Source organism: Helianthus annuus, chromosome 11 (assembly GCF_002127325.2).
Source record: "Helianthus annuus cultivar XRQ/B chromosome 11, HanXRQr2.0-SUNRISE, whole genome shotgun sequence".
NCBI classification, from domain to species: domain Eukaryota; kingdom Viridiplantae; phylum Streptophyta; class Magnoliopsida; order Asterales; family Asteraceae; genus Helianthus; species Helianthus annuus.
Window position 1 is genome coordinate 178,557,025 of NC_035443.2, and position 19,697 is coordinate 178,576,721.

At 34.3% G+C, this 19,697-nt stretch overlaps 1 protein-coding gene and 1 long non-coding RNA gene across 37 annotated transcripts; one reads left to right on the top strand and one right to left on the bottom strand.

Annotated features, from left to right (window-relative positions):
* The first annotated feature begins 3,946 nt into the window (after positions 1 to 3,946).
* On the top strand, positions 3,947 to 14,466 carry LOC110891240. 36 transcript variants are annotated; one of them, XR_002565178.2, is made up of 18 exons: positions 3,947 to 4,087; positions 4,712 to 4,773; positions 4,898 to 5,002; positions 5,699 to 6,062; positions 6,143 to 6,188; positions 6,306 to 6,361; positions 6,467 to 6,564; positions 7,183 to 7,359; positions 7,765 to 7,968; positions 8,041 to 9,922; positions 10,042 to 10,127; positions 11,040 to 11,877; positions 11,966 to 12,265; positions 12,399 to 12,882; positions 12,973 to 13,095; positions 13,252 to 13,461; positions 13,895 to 14,025; positions 14,206 to 14,457. It is a non-coding gene; the product is annotated as an uncharacterized LOC110891240 (long non-coding RNA). The 36 variants fall into 36 exon arrangements; XR_002565177.2 differs by having other exon boundaries at positions 3,954 to 4,187; positions 4,853 to 5,002; XR_002565180.2 differs by having other exon boundaries at positions 3,954 to 4,187.
* Positions 14,467 to 18,654: 4,188 nt separating this feature from the next.
* LOC110888889 (protein ALP1-like) lies at positions 18,655 to 19,695 on the bottom strand. Its single transcript, XM_022136387.2, has one exon. It carries the CDS (start codon positions 19,678 to 19,680, stop codon positions 18,655 to 18,657), a length of 1,026 nt encoding a protein of 341 aa, XP_021992079.1. The 5' UTR covers positions 19,681 to 19,695.
* Between the last annotated feature and the right edge of the window lie 2 nt (positions 19,696 to 19,697).

A 19,697-nucleotide genomic window follows, 5' to 3' on the forward strand; every position in this document is an offset into this window, starting at 1 on the left:
TTTTTTTTTTACTTTTCACCCAAAAGTATTTCATAAATTACTTTTAACCCAAATCTATTTGTTTTTTTTTACTTTTAACCCAAAACTTTTTATATTTTGCAATCGATCCTCATAACTTTTTTACTTTCAACTTTGGTCCGTTATAGTTTTCATCTTTCGCAAAATTTTCGCTTTATGCTTCGTTCTAAATTTTGTGACTTAACACATTGCAGCGTGCGTCTTTTGTTTAACATTCTTACGTTTTGTTCTAAATTTTGCGAGTTAACACGACGCAACGTACGTGTGTGGGCGAACGTTTTTACATCGTCTATTTTTTCCCCGTTTGATAAGTTTAACATAATATGCGGGTTCTAGATCCACTTAGTTATAACTAAAAATCCCCGCCGCATTGCGGCGGGTCGTAATCCTAGTTACTATAAATAAGCAACAAACATATGCAATACAACTTGTAAGTTCTGCTTTGGGGTTTTTTCAAAAAAAAAAAAAATTGATTTTTTACTTTTAATCCAAAGGTTTTTACCTTTTACAATTTTTTGAAGGGTGATATAAAGTTGGTCTTCATCTTCAGGCATCATATTCATAGTTAGCGCAACCCTACATAATTTATTTTTTAACTTTAACCCAAAACTTTTCATTATTTACAATTTAACTTCACAACTTTTGTCACATCTATTTTTTATCTTTCGCAAATTTTCGTTTTAAGTATAGTTCTAAATTTTTCGAGTTAATACGACGCAACGTACGACTGTGGTTCAACTTTTTTATGTTTTGTTTCAAATTTTGCAAGTTAACACGGCGCAACGTGCATGTGTGGTTCAACGTTTTTACCTCTATTTTTTCATGTTTGACAGGTTCGTTGCAACACGCAGATTCCTAGGTAGACTCAGTGTTGGTGGTCGATGATGGTTGTGTGGCATTAGTATTATTTGACACCGTTTTACGCCCCGCCGCAACGCGGGGTGTGCTTTGGGTGGTTTTCAAAGAAAAAATGGTTATGCATATGGTTGTTGTAACCTTGGCTTTGGGGGTTTTCCAAAAAAAATTGTTTTTTTTACATTTCACCCAAAACTATTTTATAAATTACTTTTAACCCAAAACTATTTGTTTTTTTACTTTTACCCCAAAACTTTTTATCTTTTGCAATCTATCCTCACAACTTTTTTTACTTTCAACTTTGTTCATTTATAGTTTTCATTTTCCGCAAATTTTTCGCTTTATGTTTGGTTCTAAATTTTGTGACTTAACATATCGCAACGTGCGTCTTTGGTTTAATGTTTTTACGTTTCGTTCTAAATTTTGCGAGTTAAGACGATGCAACGTGCGTGTGTGGGTGAACGTTTTTACATCGTCTATTTTTTTCCCGTTTGACAGGTCTAACATAACGTACAGATTGTAGATCGACTTAGTTATAACTAAAGAATCCACGCCGCATTACGGCGGGTTACAATCCTAATTTTTATTTATTTGTGACCTATGTACTACATATTCCATGGGTATAGAATCAAATTATATCCAACCTAATTACCGAATCATATACACAAATAAAATGAATATGTAATGAAAGTATGTTTACTGTTTTTATATTTATTTATATAATTTTTATTAATTGGGACCTATCTCCAACATATTCCATGAGTATAGAATCAAATTATATCCAACCTAATTACCGAATCATATACACAAATAAAATAAATCAATATGGCAAATAAAATAAATCAAAGTGGTAAGTGAGAATGGAAAAATGTCAAAGTGCTAAACAAAGCAAATCAAAGTGAGTGTCAAATCCTAGATGGGTGGACCGGTACCAGCTCCCGACTTTAGTTGTTCCCATTTGTTTTTTTAATCATATAAAGTTCCTACTTATTTTTCAAAAAAAATATATATATATAAAGTTCCTACTTATGTTGAATTTGATACCTATACTGAAATTATGACTCTTTTCCTTCAAATCCACCTTCAAAATAAACAAGTTGTCCAAATGAAACCATAAACGAAATTTATTTACACAACTGAAGTCACAGAACCTTTGATTAGAATTTTCATTGGGAAGTTTCCAAAATAATCAAATTTAACAAGAATCGAATATATAATTTAGTTAATAAATATCCAAACACAAATTTACACCTGTGAAATAAAAAAACCTGATCTACCACTAATTGTATCAACCAAACTAAATGTTCATTCCCAAATAAATGTAAACCTAAAACCAATATAAACACAATAAAAATTAAAGAGCATATGTAGGGATGACAAAAATTCTTAACCGGTGAAATGCTTGCAACCCTAAATATCTGAGACAGGTATTTGAGTATGTTTTTTTTTTTTTTTTTAAAACAAAAATCTTGAAAATTTTACATTATATTATATTTCATTCATATAAAAACTTTAAGGACAATTACACCAAAATAGCCGGTAAGCGGGCAACAAGCTGTGCCGCTACCCCTTTTTGAAGAGCGAAACCTAACCTAATAAAAACGAAACCCCGATCTCTAGGAGACGAAATGTTGCTGTGAACAACCCGTTGGACCCGTTCAAGAAATCTGATGGCTTCTGGGGCTAGCGAGCCAAAGGTATCAAAGGCAAAAGGGATAAAGGAATGTTGATTATCCTCGCAGGCTTTTGCATGTTTGTCCATTTTCTTCGCTGCCGCCTTTGCAATTGCCTGACCAGGGACAAAACCTGTATCCCGTAAGCCTACAAGGGGGGAAACCCCGGTAAGATCGACACATGCGTGTTTACCTGCATCCCACCCGAAAACTAAAACGTCCGCGGGGCGCAATGTGGATCTTCCTTCCCTCGGGTCTGTCAAAAAGTTTACGGGGGCTTCTTTCTTCACCGAGATCCCCGCCCGTTTGAGGATGTCCCCCAAGACATCCCGCACTATACTTAAAACCTGGCAGTTCTTTACAGTGCAGAGCATGCTCCCCAAATTGGTCTAAGCAAGCTTTCCGGCAAATCGGGCATTGCTCATCATCAAGGAACATAGGAATCATGAGCCGATATTTTAAGATAGCACGCTATTCAACGGCTGACATCTTTTGGCCTAAGCCCTCGATGGGGATGACCGATAGAAAATCTTGGGCGTGGGGTCCCTGCAAACATTCTAGGACGACGTTCTGACGAGGGGTCGTACAGAAATCTGATTCAATATTCTGAGCGATACGACAAAACACAGCACTCGCCAAAGTCTTCTGGGTCTTCGGCGGGGCGGTGTCCCTGTTAGCGAAACCGCCAATATCCAAATCCGGGAGTATGTGACCCGTATGAAATTGAAAAAACATATAGTCCACAAGTATAGAATCAAATGATATCCAGTCTATGACCTAAATCAAATGCCCAAATAAGATAAATCAAAGTGGTAGGCGAGAAGCTTTCAAGTAAAAATATCAAAATAGATTAAAGTAATATGTGAACAACTAGATAAACAATATCTACGTTCAAGTATACTTATATTAATAACTAGGTGTAGTCCTGTGTATTATACATATTGAATAATAGAAGTGTATGTTTACAAAGCACAATAAGAAAAATAGATATACTTAATAATCATTAGTGAAACCATAGGAGGATCAAGAGGGTCCTTTGACCCTCCGATAGTCATTTGATCAAACTTCCTTTGGTACTGTAGAACTCCATCACTTATTTTTAGTTCAAGAGTAGTTGTGATGAAAGAGAAGAATGAATAAACGTATAAGTTTTCAAATAAGAAAATTTAACAGTTGATCGCGTATCATAGTTTAAATATCTATTACTTATCTATTATATATAATAAACAAGAAGATTTGGGCTGATGTGGCATTAGATTAGAGCCTCTAGGATTGGGTTTTGGCGGGAAACTCAATAGGCAGCCAAAAAAAACACGCGGATCTTTCTTTTTTCTAACCCGACCCATTAATTTCGGGTCATATATAATAACCTATTTCATCAAAGCTTTTCTTATTCTATCATACGAAACCCTAGCCTCCCCAAAGCTTCTATCATACGCTTTCCTGAACGCTTCTTCTTCTTCTACCTGCATCTCATTCTCTCTGAGTCACTTGTGCTTGAAGCTTAACAAAGGATTCCAAAATCAAGCTTATTCACGAAGGTTTTAATTTTTTGATCGTTCGTTTTTCTGTGAAACCCTAACGGTGTTGGTATTAAGATTTTAATCAAAACCAACTGTTTGATCCGTCTTGTGGTTCAACGTATGTTTATCTTTGTGCTTTTTGTGTTTATTTTGCTTATTTTTTATTCTAATTGCTTCTAAACTACCCCCGATTTCTTCAAGCTTTTGTTAATTGACTCATACAAGAGTCCCTGCATATTTTCAATTTCTATGATCCTTGATCAAAAGATGATTGCTAGACCAACAAAGATTATATGGATCAATTTGTTTTAGGGCTGTTAAAACTCGCTCTTACGATCTGTTAGGGTTTCAATTCATTTGTTGTTTTAAATGCACAATAAATTGAAAATATGATTAGAACGATTAGAGTTCTTGATATATATTATTGCACACTTACACATTTATTGTTGATTGAAGAAAATTGTGAAGTTGGAAATTAATCGATAAGGGTTTTATCTTTGAATAAAATTGTTTTTTTTTCTAGAACGTTTTTTTTTTGACAAATTAGATGTCTTTTATTGATCATAATCAATTCATGGGAGATGCGAATGACTACACAATTTTATGGTCGTGAAGGCTGGGCAACATTTTTCTTTATTGCAGGTATGTTTGTGTCCGGTGAGAAGCTCACGTCTAGCGATTAGCAGCGGGTTATGCTAAAACGGGTTGGTTTGACCCAAAACATTTTTTATCTCATTATGTTTGATGGTTGTTGAGTGGGTTGGTTTGTTGTGATGTGTTTAGGATGAATAGAGGAAGTTAAATTGGGCATGGATGTTGTATCTGCAGAGATACTGGAGGGATGCACTAGATGCGAAAAAGGAGGCTTTGATTCGGTTTCTTCAGAATGGGTCGTTGGGGATTGTTGGAGGTGATGGGGTGATGAATGATGAGGTATTGTTTTTTGTTGTTGCTTTTTTTATTTTGTTCTTATAGTATTTAATCATAAATTATAAGAGCACGAATGTATTATGCTGAACTTGATTGCTCATGGTGGATTATTTATGATACATATATTTTACAGTCTCGAAAGGCAAATGTCTTAGCGTAGTTTTATCTGTATATATATATATTTGCAGGAAGCGATTGCACTTCCTCTTGATCTTTTAGCTTTACTGAATTTTATCGTTGTATTGTCTTTTGCAGGTCAATTCACACTAATTTGCTAACATATAAAATGTAGCGTTTTGTTAATCCTACTGAATATCTCAATTATTTATTTTTTACTTTAGAACTTTTATGAAGTTGTGGTCCGTCTATCACCATAATGCTTTCCTTTTGTAGTTGCAACGTACAGATGTTTTAATACTAAAAAACACCATGTGTAGTTGCAACACACTTAAAGTACACAGGTTTTTATAGTTAGATTTTCAAGTCCGGAAATCGATCACTCTTTGTGTACTCGAGTCGTTATTCTCTTTTTGTTCTTATGAATCAAAATATGGTTTTATTGACAAAATTGATTGTGATACATCGGGGTTATTCTTAGGAGGTGGTGGAGTGAACCTTAGTGCTGGTTAGTAAGTAAACTACAAGAAAACTTAACCATATTAACTACTTCTAAGATTGGATATAATCCTGTGTGTGCAGGTGCAACAATATTTGACGGGGAATACTCAAAATAGGTTTATAATCTTCAATAGGAGAAGGCACTTATTGTCAGGGTTTCATGGAAGGCCGCAGGTCATTAATAGGTAACTTGCATATCATTGATGGAAGCAAGGTCAGCCATTGACTTGGGTAGATTTATATGTGTGTTTGTTATATGTATATATGTATGTGTGTTTAAACTGTAATATATACGATATGATTTATTACTTTTGAGGTTGAAATAATTTGTATAGTGAAAAGATGTAAGTAAAGGTGAGTTCTTGAAGCGAAGCCGCATGACGCGTTGGTATTTTTTTCAAGGAAATGCAATCTGGTAGATTCTGAATCGGATTTTAGAGACAAGGTAAAGTTTCATTTTATTTTATTTTTTAAATTAGTGTGTTTGGCTTAATATATAAGCGGCAATTTTCTGATTTTAAACAGAAATATGATCGCTACCAGGCATACTTAACCGAGTCTAACATTGCAAGTAAGTCTTCCTTCTTAATATGATTTTGGTTTAACATTCTTGAAGTATATTAGTTTATTAATTCTTTATTTCTACTGTTAATTTTGTGTTATATGGTTCACCTCATACTACCACCAGGTCATGAATAGGTTACTTGCATATCATTGATGGAAGCAAGGTCAGCCATTGACTCGGTACATTTATATGTGCGTTTGTTATATGTATATATGTATGTGTGTGTAAACTATAATATACATGATATGATTTATTTATTTTTGATGTTGAAATAATTTGTATAGTGAAAAGATGTAGAAAAAGGTGAGTTCTTGAAGCGAAGCCGCTTGACGCGTTGGTATTTTTTTTCAAGGAAATGCAATCTGTTCTTGAGCTCTTGAAGGTAAGTTCTTCAAGTCAAATTGTTTGACTAAAACGTACACAAGAACACCTAAAACATGAGTGATTTGGGGGCCAAATTGTAAGCAAGTAATCTGAAATTTTAGAGGCAAACAAACAGAACCTAAATGACTGTGAGAAGTGATTGACAAAAAAGGAAACAAACTAAATAACAATATTACTGTTTTTCTTTACCATTTTCAAAATCTTAATCAAATATTAAAATTTTGCATAGCAGTTACCTATCATGCCTCTTTGAAGTTGTAGATTGCTTCATGTTCATTGATTTGGGCCTGCTCATATTGTTGAAAAAGTCATATGGGTCGTCCGTAATAGGGGTGTTCTTAAACCGTCGAAACCCACCAACCCGTCTAAACGCAAGAACATTGGCTGGTTCAAAATACTTTAAAAAGAAATGTATTTCTTTATGCTTATAAATATAGGGGTTGGTTCCGGTATAAATATAAAGAAGTTGCAGTGTAATTTATAAATATTTTTTAAATTAGATATGAGGTAATTTGATTTTTAAATCCGGTTCAATGGTCTCAGTGATCTAGTGATCTGACCAATGAACGAGAAGTGATCTGACCTGAGTTTGACTATGATCGATCGTTAATTGCAGTGATCCATGAACCAAATGGACCAACACCGTATTCACAATTTGATCATTCTTCTATCGCGATAACTGTAAAGAAATTCTTCAATTTAGAATCCGATTTCTTGACCAAGCGCGATGAGTGGGCTGGCACCTTTGAGAGTTACTTCAACCTTCGTAGTACTCCACGTGAGGATTGTCCAGGTAACCGCGTCAACATTATCTTTAGATCATAAATTTTGTAGTTAATTGCTTTTTATTGCACTCCGGATGTTAAATGGGTCATGTTTACGAAACCAGCCTAAATAAATGATTGGAATCCGAAAATCATGCCGGACACATATAACATGAGTTTATGCGGGTTGGCATGAACACGAACCATTTAACGTGAAATTTTATTATATTTTTTACATATTAATACTAAAAGATTACTGACTTAGATTTTAGAACCAAGAATACACATTTATATAAAAAATATATATATTTAAGATCCAGCTGAGGGTTCAAAAGACATTGAATATATATCCTTAATCTGGTTGAAATTGTGACCTCTATCAAAATGGAATAATTATTAAGAACACATAGGAACTCATGTTACTATTTTGCAAGGTTGAGGATCCAGCTGAAGTTGAGGTGGTATAGACACATGTTAGTGGCAATTTAGTAGCTAAGGAGGCGAAGCCAGCTCTGCATGCTACCCATGCTATCCATGACAAAGAAGTTAAAGGACAAAAGTCCAACTTTTCTTGAATAAGTCAACCTGGAAGTTACTACCTGCACAAGAGAAATTCATAGTCAAATCAGTGCTATAAGGTAATTAGACAGGTTAATTCATAGTCAAACCAGTGCTAATCTAATAATTTTATTTATTTTTTATGTTCACAGAATAGATGCAATTATCAACATGATGTCTCCTTCACACATTATATCCTTTTATGAGGTTCTACAGTTCTTTCGTTTTTAGTTATTTATTTTCTTGGCCTATGTGACCTGTACTGGTCGCTTTCTTCCCCTTAAGGCCGTTTATGGTGGAGTTTGGCCTAACATTTTAAAGTCGGACATGTTTGGGTGCAACAACACGGTCAACGTCTAGAAATTAATCAAAGGTATAGTTGGTGATGGCAGCTCTATTTGGTTCTGGGTTGATGCTTGGGTGGCGGATGTAACTCTTCAGTCTCTCTACTCGGCCTTATTTCAGCTTGAAACTAATAAACACTTGAAACTAATAAACACTGTACGGTCAAAGATCACATCCCCACCACGTCGGAGACTACGGGGTTGACGTGGGTCTAGTCTTATGAAATGGATTCTGCTGATGAGCTGAATGAGCTTTGGGATTGTTGCAACCGGTTGTTTGGGATCAACATCCCTGGTGGGGTTGACAAATGGAATTGGTTGGGGGAATCATATGGGGAATTCTCAGTTAGAATCTTAAAATGTCTTCTTCAAAGCGAGGTTGTGGTTTCAACTAATGATCACTTTGAATAGGTCAAGTGGTTGCCCAAAAAAGTCAATATCTTTACCATATTCACCCCTTTTCTCAAGCCTTCGCGACTTGCAAAATGATTCATTTGGTTATTATCCTTGCTTGCTGGGTAATTTGGAAGAAAAGAAACGAAGTGATCTCTAATTGCCTGACTGACCCGGTGAAAATGTTGAAAGATGTCAAAGCTTTGGGGTTCTTATGGGTGTATAACGGAGCTAACCTTCTATCCTTTGATTGAAACAGTTGGTACAACTTTTTAGTTTATGTAACCTCTGTATATTCTCATGTTGTATAGCCTTTGGCTTGCTTTTTTTTAATAAATTTGGCTGATAAAAAAATATTTTGAAGACATTTAGTGCAGGATCAAAATCATGTGATAGCTTCAAAGAGGATTCATAGACAATTTACTTTGCTTTTATTTTATGTTTTAAAGAAACTTATAAAAAAATTGCTTCTTGCAAACCTTTGGCTTTTATTTTTTCTTATATTCGTTTCGGTAAATGGACTTTTTATGATGTATTCTCACAATTTTTGGTAAGCGAAGTTTGAACGGGAGAGAATAACTCTTTTGTATAGATAATTGGTTAGATGGCGGAGCAACTTTATAACTTTAATTATACACATTAATATGTCGTACATTTTTTTGTATCATTTTAAGTATGTATTAATCATAAATAATAAGTATATTAGTAACTTTCTCCAACCCGGGAAGCAATCCCGGGTAATAACCTAGTATTAAAACAAAACAATTTTGGCCACTTGGCATTTGCTTAAACTACTAATAGCCACGTGTCTTTCTATCAATCCACGCTTATTGTGTTTAGGCGCTAAAACCAAAAGCCTCTAAATCCTAATTTCAATTTCAACTCTTTGCCTTCAATCAATTCAATTTTCCAAAAATAGGAGACGTTACGCATTCTCTCTGTCCCTAAAGCTTCTTCCATCGTTATTTGATCAGATACCCTAATTATTTGATCAGAGTACCCTAATTCTTCTCTATTCCTTATTGATCTCAAAATTCAAAACCTGTTCTCTCTACATTTTCTCTCGTCGTTCTGTACTTTTCATCATCAGATCTGTGTTCTGAAATTTTAACATGCATTCTATTATCAACATAATATCTCTACCTTTTCCACTTCAAAACCCTAAACTCAAAGGCATGAACTATCCAGGTATTTTTCGGCATATTTCATGATGTAATATGAGATTCCTCTACGTATCCTTTGTTCGTCTTCAAACCCTAGAACGTGTCTTTTGTGATCTGTGATCCAAAGTAACAAGGTATGGTTTTTCGATCTCTAAACCCATAAAGTAAGCTTTCTTTGAAGATTCGTATTTCATATATGCATAATCTTGATTTAATCACCACTAATCTCTCTGTTGTTCATTCGACTACACAGGCACGTTGTTTTCTTCAAACCCTAAAATCGATGTTATATGTTTAAGCTCGAAGATCTGCCATCTATTTTTCAATCATTTCTAAAAGGTACGTGTCTATCCATCCACTGTTCTTCATAGCCTTTTGTTCAATCATTAAATATTCACTTATATAATTTGTTTCTTCGTTTTAGGGATTTCCTCTGTTTCCTTTGTGATATGTAACAAGGTTTCACTATTTTACTTGAGAAATATGTTCATGATGTTGGTAGATGAATCATTAGATTTCTTTTTTTCAACATTTGTGGAGTAGGATCTTGCACGATTTGAATAAACACATGTCTTACACGAATAATTATAATCCGTTAAAACATGTTTAATTAATGGTGTGTTTATAGGTATGGATATTACAATCTTAGGAAATTAAAAGGTGTTACAGATCTAAGCAAAAGAGCAAAGATCCCTTGGAAGGATTTTCTATCAATTTTGGATGCATTCGCACATGTTTTACAAAATAAATTAGGGGAAAACCTACATATTTAGTTCAAGGAACTTTGTATACAGATGTATTACATCTTGCCCTCCACCTGTAAGTGGATAATGGCTACATCTGTCTTGGTTTCTTGATTGCCATGGTATCAATAATTATAAAAATTAGAGTTTTGTGGTTTACGAATAGGAAGTGAAATAATTAACTTAGGTAGCGTTCGTTTCATGGAATGGAATGGAATGGAATTAGGAAGTTTTGCAAGTATAATTGTATTTAAAAAGGAAATAATACATAAGAGATGATACTTGAGGTTTGGATCATGATTTTGAAGCCGTAAATTATGGTTATATTTCTGTTGAAAGATTAATCTTATAGGAAAACACACATGATTTCTTACTAACTGGTAAATTTTAAAAATTGTATTAACAAATTACTAGAGTTTGAGTTAAGGCATATAGATGCATTCGGTTCTACGGCTTATGAGAATCAGGAAAATACTGTTTTCTAATAATTTCTTTCTCTAATTTACAGGGGATGACGACTATCCTACAGGTGGATCACTATGCTCAAAAGATTCGCCCCGTTTTCTTTCCATTTACTGTTCTCCTTGCAAACGTCAAAGAAGCAGTGATTCATGATTTCTATATCTTGAAGAAGAAAAGAGTCCATCTATTGAAGTCCTTCCCGATGAGATTCTTTATGAAATCTTTAGGAAATCTATTTTTCAATCATTTCTAACAGTGAGCTTGCAAACCTGCGGGTCTGATCCAAACTGAGCTGAACCCATTTAAATTAAACTAACAAATGGGCTTTTTTGTTGCAAATGATGTCAAAGAGTTGGTGGTTATGGGAACAATGGTCATCTCGCACGATGTATGCAATGAATGAGATAGTGAGATAGTAGTAAATGAGTATCTTGGGCATGCTTTGAAAACAATAAGTCGTACATCTATGTTATATGTAGTAGTGGTAAGATTGGGTGTTGGATTACGGGTCAAACAGGATGGACTATGGTTGGGTTGAACCACACATTCTTTAGATGCCTCTTTTTCCTACTTTTTATCGTTTCATCATTTTATCGTTTCAGCATTTACAGAATTTGTAACATGTTTAACTATGAATACAATTGTAATACTTGCTAACATGTTTGTGATTATTCATTTGTCCTTTTTTCAAGTTTCAACATAATTGATAGTTCCGAGGACTTGAAACACATTAAAAAGATAGCTGAGAGAGAAGATACATTTGACTTGCTGTCTAGATCACTAGCACCTTCAATCTATGGGCATTCGTGGATTAAGAAAGCGGTTATTTTACTTATGCTTGGTGGAACATATGTTAATTAAAAAAACGGTCTCCACTTAAGAGGGTATGGTGCCTTTTTTGTTTTCAATTTACTTATTCATTTGTATATTATGCAAATAGTTAACTTCCGAGAACTGTTGATGTCATCGCAGAAGATGATCTGGTTGACTCATGCAAACCTGGAGACCGTGTCGCAATTGTTGGAGTTTACAAAGCTATTCCTGGGAAAAGTCAAGGCAGTGTCAATGGAGTATTCGGGTTAACTTAAATACCTACAGTTAATATTTTCTTTCACTTATACCATGGCAATCTGGGTATTTTAACGAAATATATGATGATATGCAGGACTGTGCTTATAGACCTACAGTTTATATTTTCTTTCACTTATACCACAAATTTAACCTTTGACGTCAAATCCAGTTGAGCAGAACGGCGTTGTTCGGACCGGAAAGGTATTTAGCTATAACGCTATCTGTTTGATTTTAATAAGAAAATCTGTTTGATTTTAGTTATAACGCTATCATCGGTCATCACGACAAAAAAAATCACTTAGTAAAGTGAAAACCAAACTTGATGCTTTAACAGGAAAGGTACTTAGCTTCTATTGATTCAACAATGTAGAGTAACTGGTGCTTACAGATACAATTATTTCATGTCGCTGGCAATAAGCATCTGGGGATAAAGCAAGACTTTCTTTCTGTCCAAAGTCAACTGGTGGCACGGGAGTCAAAGCAAGAGTTTCTTTCTGTCCAAAGTCAATTGTCTCTATAGGGGTATCATCAGCAAAGTGTAAGTATTGTTGCATAGAAGTTTCATCAAAGTTTGTTGGGTCAGGCAATGCAGCAGCAAATGAGGTTCGTGTATCCAGTGGGAAAATAGCTTTGTTTCGGTTATAGCAAAGACAACCCGAATCTGTAGAATGAACAGACGGAGCGTACAACAATTGCGTTCTTAAGGGTAGATGATGAATATATGAAAGTGTTAGAAAATTGTGTGAGGCAAATTCTTATGAGTTCAGGTTCTACAGCGTTCACAAAAATTGTTAACAAGTGGAACACCGCTCTAATAGGTGCCAACTTTGTACCTTTTTTTTTTGATAAATTTCAATTATCTTCTCTTTGTAAGCAAGGAATATAACTATAAGTTTGTTGCTCTGCAGGCCTAATGACGTATTTTCGTGAAGCAATTGTGCACACGCAAGAGCTTTAGTTATGTTGGTCAAATGTGAAAACAAAATCCAAACCCGTATCAAAATTGGGTTGAATTCAAAAATGCCTAGCAGGTATGTTATCAATGAGTCACATATTGAATTCAGTTACTATGAGGTATTACGATCTTTTTAAACTAAACATATCAGTCCGTATGCATTTTGAACTAAATGCACTGTTAGGTTTAGGTCTGTTGTAATGATTGTAATGTTTTTTTTTTTTTTTTGAAGTCAATCAGTTGACTTTATTATTTAAGAGTAATCTTGGATTAATGCTTGAGATGATTAGTCTTCAGACGATTCATTGATCTTCATAGAGATTCTCGAAGCATATGTTCGATTTGGATGATTAGGCATAAGCTAATTGAGTATGATGTGTTGCTGTTGGATAAGTTTATAGATATTCTTCAAGATTTACATGGTGAAGATCTTAAGGAAATGGTATGGTTTTATGTAATCTTATGTTTTACTTTTTTGTTTGATATTTTTTTTTTTTTTTGTAAGTTATGGAGTTGAGCATCAGGTGTTCGACAAAATGCCTGAAAGAAAGATGTTTACTTTTTTTTTTCTTAGTTTATTAACATTAGTGTAGATCATCAGCTGGACTAAAGATCCAATCACATATTGTTGTAGTTCATATCCCCTTTTCGCCAAATAGGATATAATGGTGTTTCGGCGGCGTTTGGAACGAACATAAGGTTTTTAGAGGTTTTTTGGATGCAAGTCAAATGGGTTAGTTTTTATAGTATGTTATGATAGATGTCAAGTAAATGATCTGTTGCTGTAACAAGGAAAAAAGGAAATTTATTTTGCATATCCTTTTTATTAAGTTTTTATAGTATGTTTTGATAGATGTTTGGATTTACAATTGTAGACGGACGCCACTACATCAAAGTACTCTGAAGCGAGGTACGGTTAAATTGTTAAGGAAGTGTCATCATACAGGAAGCCTTAAGGTGATTTGTTTGTATACCGTTACTGTCTAAGGATCAAAAACAAGTAGAGGTAACAATTTATTACACTCTTGTACCATTAACTATAATTTCCCTTTGTCAATAAGTAATTTATTTAATGTATTACTTTTGTATTTATATTATTTATACACTTTTTGATAATGTAGATTAAATTTTCCGACCCGCGAAGTTCGCGGGTGATAACCTATATCCTTATATATGCACCTTGCAGGATTTAAATCATCTCCACGTTTAGATAGAAGATTCGTACTTTACCACCACACCAAGGGACAAGGTAGTTGGTAGCTTACGGGTGCTGTATCTTTTTGTTGGACAATCACCCAACAGAAGCAGGTAGATTTCGTAGGGAATCCAAACCGAGGTCCTAAACAATGCCTTTGTCTCATTGTAGTTTACTAATTTATTATTACTTCAACGGTTATTTAATTCAAACGATTACTTCAATAAATTAAACTTATTCATTTGTGTTTTAGTCCACCCGCGAACCTCGCGGGTTCTTAAGCTAGTATAAAATATTTATACTCATACTTAGGTATACATTTTATCATTCTCTATTTGTTTCAAACAGGTAATGATGTGTATCATAATACTTAAAAAATTCATATATTCTGCAATTTTTTTGGTAAGTTAAATAAAAGGTATCCTTTTTAAATAAAAGGTATCGTTATCTTTATAAATATAATTAAAAAAACTATTATCAATATTTTTTTTTTTTGGTATGGCTTAAATTCAGAAATATCTTTATTGTTGTAAATTATATATTAAAAATATATCTGAAGTAATAATTAAAAAAACTATGATCAAAATCTTTTTTTTTTTGTATGGCTTAAATTCAAAAATATCATTATTATTATAAATTATAGATTAAAAACATATCTGAAGTAAGGATATATTTTATGGGAATGTTTATCAGATTTAATCTAAGCAAAAATATTTTAAAAATATAAAAAATAATATTTGATTAAAAACATTTTTTTAGGATTGGTATGGTGTTAATACGCGGTATTTTTTTGTAAATCGTTTATTATAAGTTTATTATAAGTATAAGATAAGAGTGATTAGCTAAGATAAGAGTGATTAGCTAACAACTATCTACTGTAATTGTTTTTAAATCGTTTATTATAAGTATAAGATAAGATAAGAGTGATTAGCTAACAACTATCTACTGTAATTGTAAAACTACCCAAACTTGCAATACGTAATTGATTAGGCCATTACTCATTTCTTATTGTCATTTTGTCTTTTAATCAACTAAAATGAAGATAACGCATATTATTTATCTTTTTTTTAATAGCAACAATGAAATTGATTCATTAAAACAGTTAGCCCTAGCAAAATTACAGAACACAAAAATTTTAGCAATAGTTTATTACAACAGAGTAACACTATGGAACCCTTGGAATTTTGAATTTGTATAATAAGTTTAGCTAATTTTACACATTTAGTGTTTGCTAATTTGATTTGGTTTCAGCCAAGACTTCGCGTACTTTAATTATTTGCATTTGTTTTGTAATCATGTGAAGTTTCTACTTCCTGCTTTTTATATATCTAAAAAATAAAAATAAAGAAGTCCTCTAAACATCATTATAAAACTATAAACGAAATTTAATTATGTAACTAAAGTTATGGAACCTTTTTTTAGAATTTTCATTGTGAATAATGCTAGGTTTTGAGTATTCAAAATGGTCTAATTTAACTAGAACCGAAAAATGAAAAATATAATGAGTAAACTTCCGTTTTGCTCTCTGTGGTTTGGTCATTGTAATGCTTTTGCCCCAAACTCTTTAAAAATAGTCATTTTCCTCCAATAGTTTGCTATGGTTTTTCCATTTTGCTCCCCGCCTCTAACTTCATCCAAATTGTCTGTTTTTCCATTTTGCTCCCCACATGAACCAAAATGGAAAAACCATAGCAAACTATTGGAGGAAAATGACTATTTTTAGGGTTATTGGATTTTAATAATATTAAGTTTCACCTGTTGGCTGATAATAATCTCAACTTTAAAAATTCTCTCCAATAATCCCAACTTGTAAAAGTTTGGCCACCATTGATTCTTTTCAAACATATAAGAATTTGGTCTTCTCAATAGATTCCATTACATCTACTGACTCCTTAATTGATTTAAGTGCACCTGTCTTAGAAAATGATCAATGGCGGCCAAACTTTTACAAGTTGAGATTATTGGAGGGAATTTTTAAAGTTGGGATTATTATCGGGCAACAGGTGAAACTTAGGATTATTAAAATCCAATAACCCCTATTTTTAAAGGTTTGAGACAAAACCGTTAAACTGACCAAACCACAGGGAACAAAACGGAAGTTTACTCAAATATAATCAAGTTAATAGATATCCAAGCACAAATTACTGACACCCACGAAATAAAAACCTAATCCACAATTGATTGTATCAATCAAGCTAAGTGTTCGTTCCAAATTAAACGTAAACTTAAAGTTAATATAAAGACAATAAAGATTAAAGAGCATGCATAGGCATGACAAAAAAATCTTTAGCATGATGGAATGCTCGATATTTCGAAACATCTGAGACAGATATTCGAGTATGTGACCTTGTATGCATGGGCGCAGCATAGTGGGGGCGGGAGGAGGCGGCCGACCCTCCGAACTTTTAGCTCAGTAGTGGAGAGTAGTGGAGAGTATGTAGTTTTCGTATAGAAATTTTTGGGTATATACGTTTTCGAACCCCCGGTTTTATAGAAAGTTTTAGGTATATACGTTTTCGACCTTCGGTCGGAAATTTCAAGCTTCGTCATTGTTTGTATGGGATTGAAAAACCTATTCCACGAATATAGAATTAAATGATATCTAGCCCGATTACCTACCCAAACCATATAACCAAATAAAATAAATCAAAGTGGTAAATAAAACAAATGAAAGTGGTAGTTGAGAAGCTTTCAAACAGCGATGGATATGACACGCTTTTAAAGATTATGTCAACGAAACCTCCATATGTAAAGACCGAAATGAAAGGGAAATTGTCAAAAGACAACTGGATAAACAATATTTACGTTCAAGTATGCTTAGGCTATAGGGTGTGGTCATGACCCTCATGACCACCATGACCCTCCATGTCAGCGCCATGTCATCGCTCTCTAATCCACCATCCAAAATCACTATCCTAAGGGTATGGTCATGACCCAAACCACCATTCACCCTGAAATATATTTTATTTCTTTTAAATAAACAACAAATAAATTTAGTTATAAACTACCCGCAGGTTTAAATAAAAAATTTCCATAATCTTCTTTGTCATCATGATTTTATCATGTGCATGCAGTTTCAACATTTAAAATTTATGTGATAATGACTTGATCAGTTCAATTCAAGTGATAAAAATTATATACCAAAACAAAACCGAATGAGAAGGATACCCCTATACATGCCTTGTCAAAGTGAAATTATGTAATACACAAGTAACTAGCATCCATTATATCTTTTGCAATTACAAAGCACACTCTACAAGCATTTTAAGATTTTGCATAGAAGGAACTATTACTTTGGTAGTTTGGTCTGTTATGCATAGAAACAGATTCTTAGTGTTTTCAAATAATCTATATAACTTCCAAACCTTCCGTTAGGTTTGTATATTTCCAGTCTTTTGTTGTATTCATTCACTAGGTTCTTGGCTTCACAACTATACAGGCTACATTGGTTTAATCGGATCAATATATATAGGACAAGATTGGTCAGATCAAGAAGCATATGCACAAACGGTCCAATTAAGCACCCATGAACCGCTTCTACTTGGTCGGTTGGTTTTGGCAGTTTACAGTTGAACCAGGCATGGTTTTAAAAAACTGTTGAGGTGAAACGCCCAAAAAACGATTCTGGGGCGCCTCAGAGTGCGTCTCAGGGAGTAAAGAAAAGCTAAAAAGCTATAAGCTAAAAAGAAGGGGCAAAATCGAAAAGAAGGGGCATAATCACTTTTGGAGTAAAATAAGTAATACCAAACACCCTCAACAGAGTAAAGAAAAGCTAAAAAGCTAGGCCAAACACCCCCTAAGTTACAAAGAAATCATAACTGCAGTGTGGATTTGTATGCATTATATGAACCTCCCTATATATATATGTATGTATCTATATATGTAGATATAAAGGGCGGTTAAAAAGAAGGGGCAAAATCGAAAATCATAGGCGACAGAGGGGGATCAACCACCCTTCACAAACATTCCTTCCCTCTGTTGCCTCATTTCTTTGTTGTCTGAGTTTTTGTGTTTGCCCCAAACCATAGACCCAACAAGATGATCGCTTTTTATTTCCCCTTGTGCCCTTCCGGTTGTCAATACTTTTCAGGATACCTACCTCTTTCGGTGCAAACGAGCCTGGCTGAATCCGAGCTTGACCAGAGCTTGAACTTCATTAACTTATATGAGTTTGACTCGGTTTGAACTTTGTTTTCAAAGTTCGAGCTTAGCTCGTTGATAGCTTCTCAAGCTCGGGCTCGGACTCTTTTACTAAACAAACTTACTTTTAGGTCCAGGCTTGGCTTGTAAACAATTTAAATAAGCTCGGCTAGGTTCGTTTTACCAGACAACTAGAAATAAAGGGTAAATGTTATTAAATATTGATAAAAACTGATATTACACTAACGCTCGATAAAACTCGACGAGCCTGACGATCTTCACCTGATAGGCTCGAGCTAACTACTCGTTGTTGTTAACCCGACCAAATTGCCAAACATGTTCAATCAAATCCGAACGAAGATGGTTATGCGTAGTCTCGTTGTATAACGCCCACATGTTAGATTCTTGTTGCCCTTCATCAACTGGTACAACATTCTCATGAATGTCGTTAGGATCATATTCACATATGGCGTTACCTTCGTCTTCGATAATCATGTTATGCAGCAAGATACAAGCATACATACAATATCTCAATGTTTTGAGTTCAAGTGCTCGTGCTGGGTTTGCAACTATGTGCCATTTTTGTTGTAGAACCCCAAATAGACGCTCAACATCTTTCCTAGCAGATTCTTGACATTTTGCAAACTTCTTTCTTTTTTCATCTTCTGGATACGGTATAGTTTTAACAATCGCTGTGTATGTTGGGTATATTCCATCAGCTAGATAATACCCGTGCTTGTATTCTACTCCTGAAACCGAAAACCTAGAATCAGGCCCCGTACCATTAATGATATCATTGAAAACATCTGACTGACCAAGAACGTTAATGTCGTTATTCGAACCAGGAACACCAAAGAAAGCATGCCAAACCCAAAGATCATTTGATGCCACGGCTTCTAGAATTATTGTGGGATGACCATGATCACCACGAGTAAATTGACCTCGCCATGCATTAGGGCAATTACGCCAAGGCCAATGCATACAATCTATGCTACCAAGCATTCCAGGAAAACCATGTTTACTTTCGTGTGCCTGGTACAACTTTATGATATCATTCTTTGTTGGCCTTCGTAAGTACTTCGTGCTGTATAGCTTGACCACCCCTTTGCAAAAATGATACAAACTCTCTCGTGAAGTTCTATCAGACATCTTCAGATATTCATCCCACATGTCGCTACTTGTACCGTAAGCCAATTGGCGAATTGCCGACGTACACTTTTGTAAAGTGGTAAACCCCCTTTTACCTGTAGCATCCCATCTTAGTGTGAAAAATGGGTCATAATTAGCCAAATCGTTGGCTATACGTAAGAAAAGACGACGACTCATTCGGAAACGACTAGAAA

Bases quoted from the DNA above. Each gene is read 5' to 3' on its own strand.
- LOC110888889 (XM_022136387.2), bottom strand. From the start codon at position 19,680: ATGAGTCGTCGTCTTTTCTTACGTATAGCCAACGATTTGGCTAATTAT.